Source organism: Pygocentrus nattereri, chromosome 25 (assembly GCF_015220715.1).
Source record: "Pygocentrus nattereri isolate fPygNat1 chromosome 25, fPygNat1.pri, whole genome shotgun sequence".
Classification (NCBI taxonomy): domain Eukaryota; kingdom Metazoa; phylum Chordata; class Actinopteri; order Characiformes; family Serrasalmidae; genus Pygocentrus; species Pygocentrus nattereri.
Window position 1 is genome coordinate 11,713,151 of NC_051235.1, and position 16,691 is coordinate 11,729,841.

General features: G+C 37.6%; 1 protein-coding gene across 5 annotated transcripts in view; it reads right to left on the reverse strand.

Moving 5' to 3' along the window:
• ambra1a (autophagy/beclin-1 regulator 1a) overlaps positions 1-16,691 on the reverse strand; it is a 145,505-nt gene that overhangs the window by 24,039 nt on the left and 104,775 nt on the right. For all 5 annotated transcript variants that reach the window (XM_017709585.2, XM_017709583.2, XM_037534499.1 and 2 more), the window contains 2 exons: positions 14,017-14,156; positions 2,097-2,207 (listed from right to left, as the gene is read on the reverse strand). In XM_017709585.2, the coding sequence (XP_017565074.1) occupies positions 2,097-2,207; positions 14,017-14,156 (251 nt within the window). The remainder of the gene's footprint in view (positions 1-2,096; positions 2,208-14,016; positions 14,157-16,691) is intronic.

Below are 16,691 nucleotides of genomic sequence, written 5' to 3' on the forward strand. Positions count from 1 at the left end.
TTTAGCAATGTGGCAAAAAGAAATATTCAAACTGACATTTAGAAAATTCACACAGTGTACAAACAAACTGTGTCTGTGCATTAGTTCGGGTATCGCAGTAAAAACACTTTTACCAGTTCAGTGAACTGCAAGAACTCACAAAGCCTTCACTGTTTGGGAAATGTTCTGCCTCCCAGCTGAAATGGAGATTCTGTTTGGTTCTGGCAATTTGACTCTCTTTCAGTTTGTGTCTATTGGTTAGTGCTGTGTATAGTTAAATTTCTTTATGATGTAAGTGATCTGAACTAAATCCAGAAGTGTTGGGTTGCCATGCCAGAAAAGTGGAGGGTCAAACCCATGTTTGCATGTGTGGGTACAGTAGCCCTGCATCATATTCATGTATTGCCTTTTTCCACTGTCCATTCGTTAAAACCAGCTGACTGACTGTAAAGGAAAGGAAAGGTAAGCTTTTTTTCTAACTAGAACTCTAACTCTAATCACATAAACATGAGGAGGCAAGAATGACTGTCTTATTCCGCTATGTGTGGGGCACATAATCAGTTGATCAGTCTTGCTCTATACTCTCAGAAAAAAAGGTACGACACTATCACTGGGGCAGTACCTTTTTCGTCACTGTGGTGGTACCCTCAGGGGTACATTTCAGTACCTTTAGTCAGGAAACATAACTGTACCATAATCCAGTGAAATGATATTTTCTAAGTTGTACTGACTCCATACACCCTGTCTTGTCCCCAGGCTTTTTTATTGTTCTGTTTTAAAACATTAGCTTATAAAAAGATACAAATAGTTACTCTTCCACTAAGAAAAAGTTAAGGTACACAATTGGACCTTAAAACCACTGTTGCACCTTTGAGGGTACACTTACATTGTTTGTACCTTGATGAACAAATCATGTACCTACATGATACCTTTATTTCTAATAGTGTATGTAATTCCTGTAGTTAAGGCAGGCTTGATTGTGAATCGAATGACTTGAAACTAAATCTGTGAACATGCAATTTCTAAAGCAAATATCCTCCTCTAAAGATGCTAGGTAAATGTGCTAAGTCAACTTGAAAGTTTCACATTATGAGCAGATTTAGTTTAAAAAACTGAACATTTATATGAATGCAAACATTTACATAAATGCAAACAAAACAGATCCTGAGAATTACAGTTTGTAAAAGATTCTTCAACAACTTTTACATGGCTTACATGTTTGCTTTCTCAGTAGTGTGGTTTCAATCCCTCTGAATGGTTAATGTGCTCAGAATACAGATTTACCGTCAGAACTTCATGCTGCATCAGTCATGCTCATGTCTAAATTTAGGATAATAGGATAAGTTAAAAAGGGGGGCATCTGATTAAAAAAAAAAACGCCTCCTCTGTCTTAAAAACATGCATCTGAACAGCAAAATACGTACTACAGCAGGTGTGTGTTTGGGCTGAAATTGCTATGACCCTCTTATTTCAAACATATGAAGTAATCTTATGATCACTTTTTATTTGCATGGTAAATTGATTATATAGTGCATATAAAGAAATGGTTTGATAGTGTGTAGTTGTTTGTAAATATAAAGTGTTTTATACATGTAACAACACCTTTAATCGGCCCATAAGACCTCACTTCTCTCACTTCTCCAAATATTAGTATTTGTTGAGTATGTTGCTAAAAGAATTTTGCATTAAAAAACCTGAGGCAAACCATGATTATTAGAGTTAGAGCAACAATAACAATTAGTTTAAAAACAAAAACAAAAAAACCTGCCTGTGATAGTTTCTGCTCTCGGCTCCTATAGAATATCTCAAGCTTGTAAAACACATTCTAACAGTCTCTAAAAAGGTTCAAATACAAAGGAATGCCACTAGTATTAGCAGACAGTCTATGACTTCTAAAGTGATTTTTTTTTCTTCACAGAATTAATTCCACACAGTGGAAATAAAAGAAAATCTGATTGGGTGATTCTACTGTCACCTCCTTATAATGTCAGTTAATTACATTGGGCAATTTTTCCTGAGAGTTTACCTCTTTTGAAAACTGGCTGAAGCTTTATGCAAAACTAGACTGTTAGCATTTTCATAGCAAAAACCTCAGCATAAAAAAAGCTTAGACTCACCCTGTTCTTTCCCCGCCCCTGCTGCTACTGGCTGCGCCCCCTCCACTGTTATTAATGTTGAACAAGGGCTCTGAGTGTTCTGTGGAACTGCCTCCTTCAGTCTGCCCATTACTGTACAAACGCACACACAAAGACATCCAGAGACATACATGAACATACATAGAAAGCAATGTAGTTTCAAGTTTATTGGAATAAAATACTGTTGTACATTGTAAAACAAATTAGTGCACGTATGTTTCCTTGTAGGCATCATAATTAGTTTTCTTTGATGTAATAGATGTGGTCAATAAGCTTTGCTCCATTTCCCCTTTAAATGTCATAATTTTGAGTGACAGCATTTGATTCTAGGTAGAAACTTGTTTATGGTGAGGCACACTGCATATAATTATGAGACAAAATGACTGTGAAATTGAATGATAACATGCAGATGATAGCCTAGACATGGCAAGCCATTAATGTTTTAAAGATACAGAACACTTCAAGCATTAACACAACATTGTGTTATAAGTTGTCATGGGGCACTGCATTTTTGTCTTTTTTGTCAAACAAACTGTTTAGATAAATAAATCAAACTTTTCTGCTGGAATTATTACTAAGATTGTTTGAATGCTATAATTATGAAGAAGGATGGACAGAATCACTTGTGGAATTTTCAAATTTGAAGCAAGAGTGGAGCTTGATTTTCTCAAAGATGAAAGTTTTAAGTGCTTTTTATCTGATGATGACAGTTTTGGTGATCCACCAGTTCCCTGATTTCTCTATATCCTTTAATTAAGTTTTTGGACACCAGTCTTTGAAACTATTTTTTCACTGTTTTTCTTTTGAATTTCGCGTTCCTTATACCCCCTTGATTATCTTACACCTCTGAAATATCACCTGGAAATTAACGAACAGTGGTGTCTGACTTTTGCACAGTATGATCTGTGTCCTTGTATGTAATTTGTGCATGTGCTACTTGCACCAACCAACTGCGCAGCTTCAATTGTGAATGTAAGAAATGCTGTGCAAACTCCACAAGCTCAACAAAAAATCTGTAGGAACATCCAATCATGCTAATATTGAACTCTTGGCTAATAAGAAAAGAAAATGCTACCCAGCACTGCACTTATGCCTTATATTCATCTTGCAATCTAAATTTCAAACTTCACAAACATGCAACAAAAGTAATTTTAAACTGTCCCTGACTTATTATAGCTGGTGTATCTCCAAAACAGTACTTCTCACTGTATTTCTGGCAGAAGCTTACAGTACCATATTTTCTTACAGCTCTTTAAAGAACAGAGAAAAAAAAAGAAAAAAGTATTACATTTTTCTTTGCTTTCAGAGTGCAATGGCTTACATGAATTCAATGTACTCTAAGTATTCAATAATAAATTACTCAGACAATAAACAAAACATCATGAAAGAAGACAACTGCCTGTAGGCAGAAGATGGAGCCGAGTCATAATGTTGTTTCACATGTGATGTGGATATTTATACCTTTGGTGTTTCACTGCAGGGGGTTAAGCTAAGTGTGAATCTTGATGATGAACTTCTATGCTTGTTTGTGTGCTTGACTATGTTATTCTGTGGACGAACTGCTTCAAAACTGAGGACACTGAGGAAATTTCTGCTTTTTTTTGTTAATTTTTTTTTTTTTACAAAAAATTCACCATTTACATGAATAAAAAAGGCTGACCTTTTGTTTACAGGAAGTTAAAGAGGTATTTCAGCCTAACACTAGCAACCAGTTTTTATATACAAAATCATACTTATAACATTTAAAACTGTTGTTATTTGCCATTTATTTAGTTTTCTGGAGCATAGCACTTCACCCCTTTATGTTCGCTGGTTTGAAAGCATTTATGATTTTGTGTTTTCGTCCATCAGTGTTCTCTTACTACAAGGCCCAAAATACATCATAAAAACATCAGGAATCTTTCCACCAGCAATAAAGGAATGCACTAAAGCATAGGCTAATAAACACATACATGTTGCTCAGTTTCATAGCAGTAACATTAGCTGTTTGGCTTTCTTCCACATTAGCCAACTACAGGTTAAAAATATTTCAGATAATTCACCCTCATGTATCCACCATAAAGCATTTATAGTTTTTCAAACAGTCCTCCCTCTCCCTTCAACATACATCATATGATGTAGATCTTCCTAGTTGTTGTTAAACCTTATCCCCACATACAGACTGGAGAAAGGAATTAAAGCAGCAAAGAAGAAAAAAGTCCCAGCATCTGTTTAGAAAGGCCTCAAAGAAATCACCAGCTACAAGGTAAGAAAAACTACCCTTCTCCTGAACGACTGCCAGCTCAACAACAACCTTAATGAGTTCTACTGCAGATTTGATATGAAGGACAATCTTCAGACTTTCTCTGCTATCATGGACTTCTGGACACAGCCCTTCTCTCAGCACTTCTCCTTAGTCTCTATACCAATGAAAATGTCTCTATTTTATTCCTCAATAAAAAGAGAAGGGTGAAAAAAAAGAAAATGTCTCTAAAGATCCAGCTCTGAAGATCTTGAAGTTTGCAGATGACACCTGTGGGCCTAATAGCTAACGATGAAGAATCTGCCCACAGAAAGAAAGTCGTGCAGTTGGTCTCTTGGTGCAGCAGCAATCACCTGCTGTTCAACATACAAACGCCTGTGGAGATGGTGGTGGACTTTAGGTGCAACCCTCCCTACCTCCCTACCCTCCATCCCTATCCTCCCTCCCTCCCTACCCTCCATCCTTCCCTCCCTACCCTCCATCAGCATCAATAGCTCTTTAATACTTGGATGCAAATCCTTTGCATGGTGATGGCCTGATATCTGGAACCCACAGACATTGCCAAATGCTGAGTTCCCTCCCTTGAGATGCTTTGCCAGGCCTTCACTGCATCTGTCTTCAGTTGTGGCTTGTTACATACTCCCTCAATTTTCACATGCTCAAAAGTAATCGGACAATTGACTGGTAAGCAGTTTCTTGGCCAGGCATGACCTGTTCCCTTGTTATTTCATGACATATAGGATAAGGACATAAAAGGTCTGGAGTTAATTCCAAGTGTTGAATATGCCTTTGGTAGCTGTACATGGGAACTCTCAAAAACTTCTATCCTCCAAAAAGGTGAAGGTTGCCATTACTAGTCCAAAAAAAACAAAAACATCCAAAGCTGTCAGAGAGATAGCAGACACTTTAAGACTGGCAAGCCCAACAACACCAAAAGACCTGAAAGACCACAAATGACAACTAAAGTGCATGATTGCAGAATTCTTTCCAGGGTAAAGAAAAACCCCTTGACAAGTCAAAGATATTGTAGAGCAGGCTGGCAAACAGTCTACTGTCAAGAGATGATTTAATGAATGTAAATATAGCGGGTCTACCTTAAGATGCAAGCCACTGGTAACATTCAAGAACAGAAAGGCCAAGTTAGACTTTGCTAGAAAATATCTAAAAAAGCCTTCCCAGTTCTGGAACAAGATTCTTTGGACACATGAAACCAAGATTAACTTGTTCTAGAATGATCGTAAGTGAAGAATATGGAGAAGGACAGGAAAGGGCTCGTAACCTGAAGCATACTCCATTATCTGTCAAACGTGGCGGAAGCAGTGTTATGGCTTGGGCACGTGTGGCTGCCAGTTGAACTGGGTCGTTGGTGTTCATTGATTATACGTTTGCTGATAGAGGTAGCAGGACGAATTCTGAAGTGTACAGAGCTATACTTTCTGCTCAAGTTCAGTCAAGTGCTGCAAAACTTAGGATGCTGCTTTACATTACAGATGTATAATGACACAATACATGTTACAGAATCAGCCCAAGAGCTTCTTATGGCAAAGAAATAGAATGTTCTTAAATGGATGAGTCAGTCACCTGACCTCAGCCCAATTGATCATGCTTTCCACTTACAAAAGACTAAAGTGAAGGCAGAAAGACCCACAAACAAGCCACAACTGAAGACAGTTAGGCAGTGAAGGCCTGGCAAAGCATCTCAAGGGAGGGAACTCAGCATTTGGCAATGTCTGTGGGATCCAGATATCAGGCCATCACCATGCAAAGGATTTGCATCCAAGGATTAAAATAAACCATGTACTTATAGCTATTTCAGTTTGTCCAGTTACTTTTGAGCCTGTGAAAATAGAGGCACTATGTAACAAATGGCTGTAACTCCAGAACAGTTAATGTGATCTTTTTTCTTAAACCCCTTGAATTAAAGCTGAAAGTCTACACTTCAGCCACATCTTGATGGCTTCATTTCAAATCCATTGTGGTGGTGTACAGAGGCAAAACTGCAAAAAGATTTTTTACTGCCCAAATACTTATGGACCTTGCTCTATACACTACCATTTATTTGCGCAATTAATTTGTCTTATTTTATATACAATAAGTGATAAGTTGTATAATGTAGTTTTAAATCTTATAAACTGCAAACATGTATTTTTAGGTCACAATCAATATTAAAAGGTTTTGAGTTACTTATAAATTATATACAGTAAATTTCTATTTACAATATTGCTTGACAAGTTACCCACCTCAAAATGTGATCACCACATTTCAAATACGACACATTCTGGACCGTTTCCAAGTTCACTGAATCACTGACATCTACCAATGCATCAAAAATCTCTTACTTTCTTTAAAGCTTCTTATTGCACTAAATCGAAAGCTATGAAACTGCACAGGAATAGCAAACTGAATTGATTTTATACATCCATCTGAAAGCAAACTAGTTTAAAAACATTCATTTCAAACTTATGGACTCTAATTACAAACCTAACAGTGGTGTATATGATACTAAAACAATACCACATGCTGACATTGTTAAAAAATGTATGTGCAGGGTGTGGGGTTCAGAGGCTAAATCTCATGTCAGGAAAACAATATGGAATACAGAACAACAAGCAGATAAGAGCAAGCATCAAGGTGACCCCCAACTTAAACTCACTATCTATCACTGTTTCTTCCCTTGTCTCTTTCTATCTCTTTCTCTTTCTCCCTCTCTTGAGTGAGCAGTCTGGATGTTAGTGACAGAGAAAGAGCAGCTCTGCTCTGTTCTGTCAGAGACAAGCTGTTCCACGTTCTGCGCTCCATGTTCTGTCGTCCCTCTCGCTCAACTCTCCAAGGACTCTCACAGTGCATTTCTGCACCTCATTAGCATAGCCCTGACAGTAGCAGAGCAGTGGGAGGGACGTTTTGCACCATGTGGAAATCTTTTTTTTTTTCTTCAATCTGGATGTGCCATAGCTAAGCTCAGCAGTGAAAGGGAAACAGTCACAATGTACATAAGGTTATCACAAGATGAAGATGTTTCAATTTAAGCAAAAAAACGCTGAACGATGGCCAGTCAAACTGCTGGAAAGCAGAACAGGACAGAAAAGCTGGAGACGGCATCTGACCTGAAAAAGTTCTTTAACGGTAGGACTTAGGACCTTCTGCTATTAGTCATTTGGTAAATCTGTCATTGGAGCCTCTGTAGTTTGTGTAAGTCCCATGTTGGTGTGGTTGATACAGTGATGGTCTTTACTCGCTTTTGGCCATTACACTCTTAACAGAATTAATTTTATCAGACCAAAAATGCAAAATACAAACTAATAACCTTTTGCCATTTGTCAGAAAGTGAGAGCTATGGGGAACATCTAATTGGCCATTATGGTTGTCATTATGCAAATGCCAGAAATAAGAATGCTTCATGTTGAGTTCATGTTACCTGCAAAAGCTGATCAACAACAACAACAAAAAAAACAACAGAATACAATGTCACAAATAAAAATAACACAAATAATTGCCCTTAGCATGTAACGTTCTTTTCTGTTCACCCTCTACATATTGTACCTTATATACAATTCAGAGCTTTCAGATGATTCTACTATTGTTCCAGAACATTGAGTTGCAATGGATCTTATAGCTTGTATGAGGAGATGGGAGCAGTTGGGGGGTGAGGTTGGAAGTTTGGTTGAGAGGTCATGAATTGCTTCAGGGTACCAAGGGTACTTGAGGGTATTTCCTAATAATGTTGGATCTCAGGATTAACAAATGTGCTAAGTCTTCAGCAACAAGTATTGTTTCATGCATACTCATTAGACGGATTAAAAAAAAAACTACTCAATAAGTTAAGAATAAAGCTATCATGAGCAGAGGGTGCTGCCTTCATAAAGTTTTTGCTGCCTTAATAATGAATAAATGTTCAATCTAGACCCCTTGAAGGTGGAGACGGGAGAGAATTACATGCAATGTTTTCCACCTCCTCTATTAACTTTAATGAATTAAAAAGGTAATAATTTAATAACCAGAGTCCACTCGTCATTGTTTTTCTTTCTAGAAAATTTGCCATTATATTATAATATATAATATATAATTTTGAGCAACAGGAAAAAAACATAAGAAGAAGCCTGAAAAACTAAATCTAATATCATAATATTCTTTGTCTTTATAGCTTCCACTCTTTTTGGGAGACCTGCTTTCAGCTTTTCAAAGAAATCTATTCTTCCAAACCTCAAAAGCTCATTCTTAGTAGTTGGCTGCATCTCTCACAAACTTATTAATTCGAAAACAGTCAATGATGTTAAGGTTTGGACTCTAGGGTGGCCAGTACATTGTTCTAAGAACACCAGAAGTTTCTCTATTTCTTTTTTCTCATTAACAGTTTCTTGACAGCCACCCATCCTTTCAGACTAGCACTATGTTGTCTTCTCACTTTCCCCTTTCTTATAAAAGCAGATTATATCACATTTAATGTCCTCATCCATCCATCCACATCTAAGAGCTCACATAATTCTGAAACTACTTTCAATACCTCCTCTATATTTTATGCCGATGTTCGGGATGGTACAAATATAAAAAAAAAATTAAGTGCCAAGAATGATGAGGTACAACATTAAAGCCAAGAACTCTGGGTTGGAACACTTCCAGATGCTATCATTAACTTTTGATCTGACCTGTACAGTCATTGCACAGCTGCAAATGTGAGTTAGTGAAAAGGGCAATCACAAATGATGGCCCATGCCCAGTGTGTGAGCCATAGGCTGCTACATTCTCTAATGAGGGTCTCTGAGTGTGTGATTGGGGAGGGGGGGTTTCAGTGGTTTCATTTTGACACTAACAATCAACATCTCATGGCAACTGAACTTTTAGGGAAAACATATGCTTGCAAGATTACTGACATAACCTGTCAGAGAGAAACAGATAAAAATAAACATGAAACAAAAACAAGAAACGGGATGCATTGGCTTGGGAGATGAGTCATATTTACACCTGTGAACTGTATGTATGCCTTGATGAGCAAAGGCATTTCAAACTCTGTCAGTGATCTTTTATATAAAGTCAAACATATTCCTATCATGAAAACAGACATTTACTCAATAAACTGAAAATATAAATTGCAACAAGATAAATTTCATATTTTCTGTGTGCGTGAATTTCTTCATTAATTAAGCATATTATTTTGTTTACAGAGGTAGAAGTCTGTTTTGCTTTACTGTGGGATTTCTGCATGCCCAGTAACCTTGGTGATAATTATAATTCATCTGCAGTTTGTAAACATCACCAAAATACAAAGGCCGCATCAACTAATTACTCACACACTGTCTAACTTACATGGCCACTAAATATCTCTGAAGGGACACATGGTTTGATTTAGATTGATTACAAGGTATATTCAAAATAAATAATGAAACAAAAAACAAGTACGACAGGAAAAGAAAATTAAATGCCAGTCATCTGCCAATCAACTGCCTCTCTTGACAGAAGAAAAAAGACTGAGCTGCAATTTAATTGAGTTTACCTATATTTACAAATACTCACTGACCACAATCAGAAACACCTACCATACACAATGCAAAAGTCGGAGACCATCTACCATATATGTAATTTCCAGACAAACAGCAGTTAAGGGAGACTGCAATTATTTTTCAGAATTTCTGTATAATTAAATTGGTAGCTCTATAGAAACATACCAAGTCAAAACTGTTCACAGTGGTTGTGAAAGGAACCAGATATCTGAAGTGTTTAATACCCCTAAATGCTCTGGCACAGAAAGTTGAAATGGTTATGAATATGCTACCTGATGGCTGAGACATTGTTTTATGATAGTTTTTAATAAAACTAAAACATATTTTTAAAATCCTTTTATGGAAAGGATTAAATGCAGGGCCATGTAAGGCAAAATAGTTCCCAAGGAATGCTTTTTTTTTTTTTTTTTACCACTGTTTTACCATTATCAACATTGCATATAAAAACTAAGTTGACACATGTAGGTTCACTGCAACCCCTGGCTCCTATCAGCACCACTGCAAAGGAACCACTCTGAGAGACTTTGTTTATATCTCAATGACTGAATTATGCAGAAATTTTGAAAAATCTGTGGAATTCTCCTTTAAGTACAAGTTATTATGTTTCAGTGTTAGGAAACAGAACACAAAGAATTACTCAAAACCTCAAAAACTAAATATAAGACCATTTCTTCTGTATTTAGTGTGTCCAGCTTTTATTACAGCTTCCATTCTTTCTTTGTTAGACTTTCTTTCAGTTTTTCAAAGAAATCAGCAAGAACATTTTTCCTTACCTCTTCAGGTCAGTCTCTGAACTATTCAGAGTTTGGACTCTGGGGTGGCCAGTCCATTACTCTTTCAACACTAGCAGTTACAGTGTTCGAGTTGCAAATGTTGTTCTTTTTTTGTCTATTTTCTTTTCTCAATAACCGCTTCTTGACAGCTATGAATCATGTCCGAACCAAAGCATTGAGCCGTCTTCTCACAGCAGAAGGATGGACTGAAACACTTGACTGGAACTGGATTTTCTGCTCTCTCTCAAAGATGAAAGCTTTAAGTACTATTTGTCTGGTGGTGACAGTTTTGGTAAGGAAAAATATTCTTGCATGGTTGTCAGGAGTTCCACTATGTATGTATCTTTTAGTAACTGAATAACTGAATACCAGTTCTGTTTTCTTGACTTACAACCCCAATTCCAATGAAGTTGGGATGTTGTGTAAAACATAAATAAAAACAGAATACGATGATTTGAAGATCCTTTTCAACTTATATTCAATTGAATACACTACAAAGACAAGATATAAGTCTAGTACCCGCACTCTTTTACTACGAAGCCACGCTGTTGTAACACGAGCAGAATGTGGCTTGGCATTGTCTTGCTGAAATAAGCAGGGATGTCCCTGAAAAAGACGTTGCATGAATGGCAGCATATGTTGCTCCAAAACCTGTATGTAGCTTTCAGCATTAATGGTGCCTTCACAGATCTGTAAGTTACCCATGCCATGGGCACTAACACACCCCCATACCATCAGAGATGCTGGCTTTTGAACTTTGCGCTGATAATAATCCGGACGGTCCTTTTCCTCTTTGGCCCGGAGGACACGAGGTCCATGATTTCCAAAAACAATTTGAAATGTGGACTCGTCAGACCACAGGACACTTTTCCACTTTGTGTCAGTCCATCTCAGATGAGCTCGGGCCCAGAGAATCCGACAGCGTTTCTGGGTGGTGTTGATATATGGCTTTCACTTTACATTGCAGAGTTTTAACTTGCACTTGTAGATGGAGCGACAAACTGTGTTCACTGACAGTGGTTTTCTGAAGTGTTACTGAGCCCATGTGGTAATATCCATTGCAGAATGATGTTGGTTTTTAATGCAGTGCTGCCTGAGGGATCGAAGGTCATGGGCATTCAATGTTGGTTTTCTGCCTTGCTGCTTACTTGCAGAGATTTCTCCAGATTCTCTGAATCTTTTGATGATATTATGGACTGTAGATGATGAAATCCCTAAATTCCTTGCAATTGCATGTTGAGAAACGTTGTTCTTAAACTGTTGGACTATTTGCTCACGCAGTTGTTCCATCCTTGGTTGTGAACGACTGAGCGTTTCAGGGATGGTCCCTTTATACCCAATCATGACACTCACCTGTTTCCAATTAACCTGTTCACCTGTGGAATGTTCCAAACAGGTTTTTTGAGCATTCCTCAACTTTCCCAGTCTTTTGTTGCCCCTGTCCCAACTTCTTTGGAACGTGTTGCAGGCATCAAATTCAAAACGAGTGAATATTTGCCAGTATATTTGCCAAAAAAGTTTATCCATTTGAACATTAAATATCTTGTCTTTGTAGTGTATTCAATTCAATATAGGTTGAAAAGGATTTGCAAATCATTGTTTTCTGTTTTTATTTATGTTTTACACAACGTCCCAACTTCATTGGAATTGGGGTTGTATTTTCCTTTGGTTCTCCTTCTTCATGCTAGTTGCTTATTTTACATCTAATCTTTTTTTTTAAATATCTCTTGAAAAATTAATACCTTGGTTATTTTTTACTTGAAATTAAATAAATCAGGGGTTGTCTATGACCTTTGCACAGCACTGTTTGTGCACACTTGTGTGACTGAAACACACCTCCCAACTTAATACATGCATAAAGACAAAGACAGGGTTTAGGTCACCCTCCCCCCTTGTTTTTTCCACAGAAATTGTCTGATTTCAACCATTATTTTCCTGCATCATTGCTGTTTTCTCTGTTTTTTTCTCTTAACAATAGATGACTGAGGGCATTTGGCCTGTGTTTCATCTCATATACACTATATTTCCAAAAGTATTCGCTTGTTTGCCTTCATACGGACATGAAATTGAGTGAGATCCCATTCTTAATTCATAGGGGTTAATATGATGTCAGCCCACCATTTGCAGCTATAACAGCTTCAACTCTTCTGGGAAGGCTTTTTGTTGCATTTGTGAGGTCAGACACTGATGTCGGATGAGAAGGCCTGGCTTGCGGTGTCAATTACTGTTCTCCTGGCAACTGCCAAACCCAGACTCGTCCATTGGATTGCCAGATGGAGAAGTATGATTCGTCACTCTAGAAAACACATCTCCACTGCTCTAGAGTCCAGTGGCGGAGCGTTTCACCACTGCATTCGATGCTTTGCATTGTGCTTGGTGATGTAAGGCTTGAATGCAGCTGTTCGGCCATGAAAACCCATTCCATGAAGCTCTCTACACTGTTGTTGAGCTAATCTGAATACCACATGAAGTTTTGATGTCTGTAGTGATCAACTCAGAAAGTTGGCGACCTCTGCACGCTATGTGCCTCAGCATCCACTGACCCTGCTCTGTCATTTTATGTGGCCTACCACTTCGTGGCTGATTAGCTGTCATTCCCAATCGTTTCCACTTTGTTATAATACCACTGACAGTTGTCTCTGGAATATTTAGTAGCGAGGAAATTTCACTACTGGGCTTGTTACACAGATGGCATCCTATCACAGTACCACGCTAGAATTCACTGAGCTCCTGAGAGTGACCCATTCTTTCACAAATGTTTGTAGAAGCAGTCCTGTGGCCATGGAATTGATTGGAACACCTGAATTCAATAATTTGGGTGAGTGAGTGAATACGTTTGGTGGAATAGTGTATATTCCTATTGCTAATGTTTAATACAAATGTCCAGCCAACAGAGGTTCTGTGGTCAGAAAGTGATCATTGGCAAAGGGCTAGATGATAATTAACATAAACTGTCCATGCAAAAAGTTCTAGTAGTTTTTTAATTGTACACCTACAAGGTGGTTCAAAAAGGTCTAATAAAATAGACCGTAAGTTTACACAGCATTGAAAATACTCCAAATGTGCCTGACACACTCTTAACTAGCACACCACACATCATCATACCACTACAACTTAACTATCAGCACAGCCCCCAAATAATATTTGGCCCACCATGGTGCTATCGTGGATCCTCCGAACTGTTGGATGAGGTAGAGGGGCAGCATGATAAACTGTGTAGCAACAGATTGGCTACTGCCACTGACTGTATACCTACAATGCACACCTGATAAATGACCAGTGTGTGCAGGGATAAGGTAGGTGTATTAATACACTGGCAATTGTACAGAAAAAGAGAGAGTGAGGGTTAGTGTGTTTGTGTGAGGGAGAGATATAGAGCAGCAAGTACTCACAACGGTCTGCAAATGACAAGGTCTCCTTTGTTAGTGCCGTATGCCAGGCCCATTCCGGGCTCAGGAAGCCAGCGGGCGGAGTTAATGCTGACGTGTCTGCGCTGATCTGTCCCCATTGGATAAACCACGTCAAACACTCTCTGTAACAAACAATTAACTGCATATTAATGTCAACACAGCACAAACCTGCACACTCACCATATTCTGTAAACGTATATTACACTTAAGCAGGAGCGTTGTACAATTTTTTTAATTCAATGCTTTTTAATACATTTTTAAGACAACGAGCAAAAATAATACATTTCAACAGCACAACAGTGCTATTTCTATTTAACCTATTCAAAGTCTATTTTTAACTGACATGTGGAAAATGCATAGATATATGCTTTAAGACTGCATGATTCTTGTACACTCTTGTCAGTGTTTTTGACTTTGTTATCAGTTTTGCTGTCCTCTGGCCTTTCATCACTGGTCAGTGTCCAACAAACAGGACCGCTGTTGGCTGGATAGTTTTGGTTGGCTGACTGTTATATACTTGTGTTTTTTTTTGTGGAGCACTTACAGGAAAAAACCAACTGACAGAGTCATGAATACACAAAGATGTCATACTGCTGCAACTCGTTCGCTGTAGCCACTCCTTTCTTTTGGTTTTCAACATGAATTTCTGCTAATATCAGTTTAAAACCAGCATGACCAGTAAAGCAGAATGTTTCTGTGATAGCTTTGTTTTCATCCTGTCAACACTCGAAAAACATGTACATTCTACATGGTTTTGGCAGCATGTTATTCGCAAAAGTGGTAGAAAATAAACTAGAATAGCCACACACTCACATTTTATGTGCTGGTGTTGAAAATAAGTTACATAAGAAGAAAATAATTTTTTTTTTTTTACTACAAATCTGGTTCAGATGGCATAAATGCAGACTACTTTGATCTCTTCTGAAAAGGCTGCAGTTTGTAGATTAAAATATGCTGAGATTAGATGTCTCTAAATTGAATTATTCTATTAGTAAAAAATAAGATAATTTCAGACATTTAACAATATAACTAAAACTAAAACTTAGTCTGGCCACAACCTGAGTGACAGTTATGAAACAGGTCAGACTTAAAAGGTATCTCTGAAGAGCATTTAAAATGTTTTGAGATACACGTCAGCATCTTGTAAAATTGCACTGTATATTGTAAAATAAAAAAAAAAACTAATTCCTACCTGTTTAGCATTAGAATTTTTTAACAAATAATAAGTGAAAATAAGAATAATGCATGAAATTAATGGTGCCTCAAAGTTGCATTACGCTGTTTGTTGGCAGAAGCTGACATCAGGTGCAAAGCAGCAGAAAAGGTATTTTCCTCTAAACTGTGCGTGTGCAGTTGCTACTAATTTTAGCCTAGCAAAAATCTAGCTGTGTTGTATAACCGTGATTTTCAGAATGGTTGGTGAATGCTCTGTAGATCTTAGACTTACAATTAAATATGTTATCATATGATTCAAAAGGCTATATGTATTATTTTAAAGAATGTTCATTATCTAGTTTTGAAAAGCACAGCCAGACTTTTGAGTGCAGCTTTTTGGCTATGTCATGTCTGCGCACTTCTCTCTCAGTTCTGGGGTTGAACAAATGTCACATTAAAATGACAAGACATTTGCTGGAATAACATTTTTGCACTTCAGCATGAATGGCTGGAGATGAGCTGCTGTATTTGGAATAGATGGCTATATGTAAATGTATTGGTCTTCATGTAAACATTGTTCAAATTTGGAAAAGTACCCTTCTCTCCCCAGTCCATTCAGTCCTCATATTGATCCTTAACTGAAAAAACAGCTGACTTTGAATTCATTGTTTTTGTGATGGGAAAACCAATGCATTTACATCTATCCATCTTCTCAGCCTCAACTAAACTGGTAGAGTTTAACCGCTGTACGTTGTACGCTGAAAAAAAACATTTTCCATTAGAAGTCAGCTGTTATTCTTTTAAAATACCCACTTTATCCAAAATTATAACAAATGGACATACAGCATATTGGAATGAAACTCAAACCAGTTATGAACCCACACTCAAATATATTTATATTATACATGTACATATTGGTGATTCTCTAAACTGAATCACTGTAAAATTGTAAATTTCACATCACATTGAATCATTTCCTAAAAACTGCAATCAAACCAAATCACTGTCAGATCAAAGATTTATAACCATGCTTAAAATAAATTCTTATCTTATAATTATTAATTAGTTATTTAATTCATTCATTCCCAGGACTCTTGCAGTAGCAGGGACAGACTCTTCATCACACTGCTATCTCCTGGTGTTCTTGCTGTTCCTGTCTGTCAACCACAACATACAACTCACAGTTCACTGACTCTGGAAAAAGAAAATAGGGCAAATATACATCTGCCAAAAAGAGAAACCAGTCCCTTTCATCTGTAGATGCTAAATTGCTCTCTCACTCTTCCTCCCTGCTCGTTCACACAGTCTCTCTTTCCCCCTCACTTTCTCTCTTCAAGACAGTGGAAATTTAGGACAGGAATAAAAGCCGCCAAGGTTGGCAGTTCAAAGAGAGTCTTTAGGGGGAAGATGTGTGTGTGTGTTGTGTGTGTGTCTGGGCGCAGCAGATAGTGGGAATGTTTTTTGGCCCAGTAGTGATGACGTTACACTGTGTGTCAGGCTTG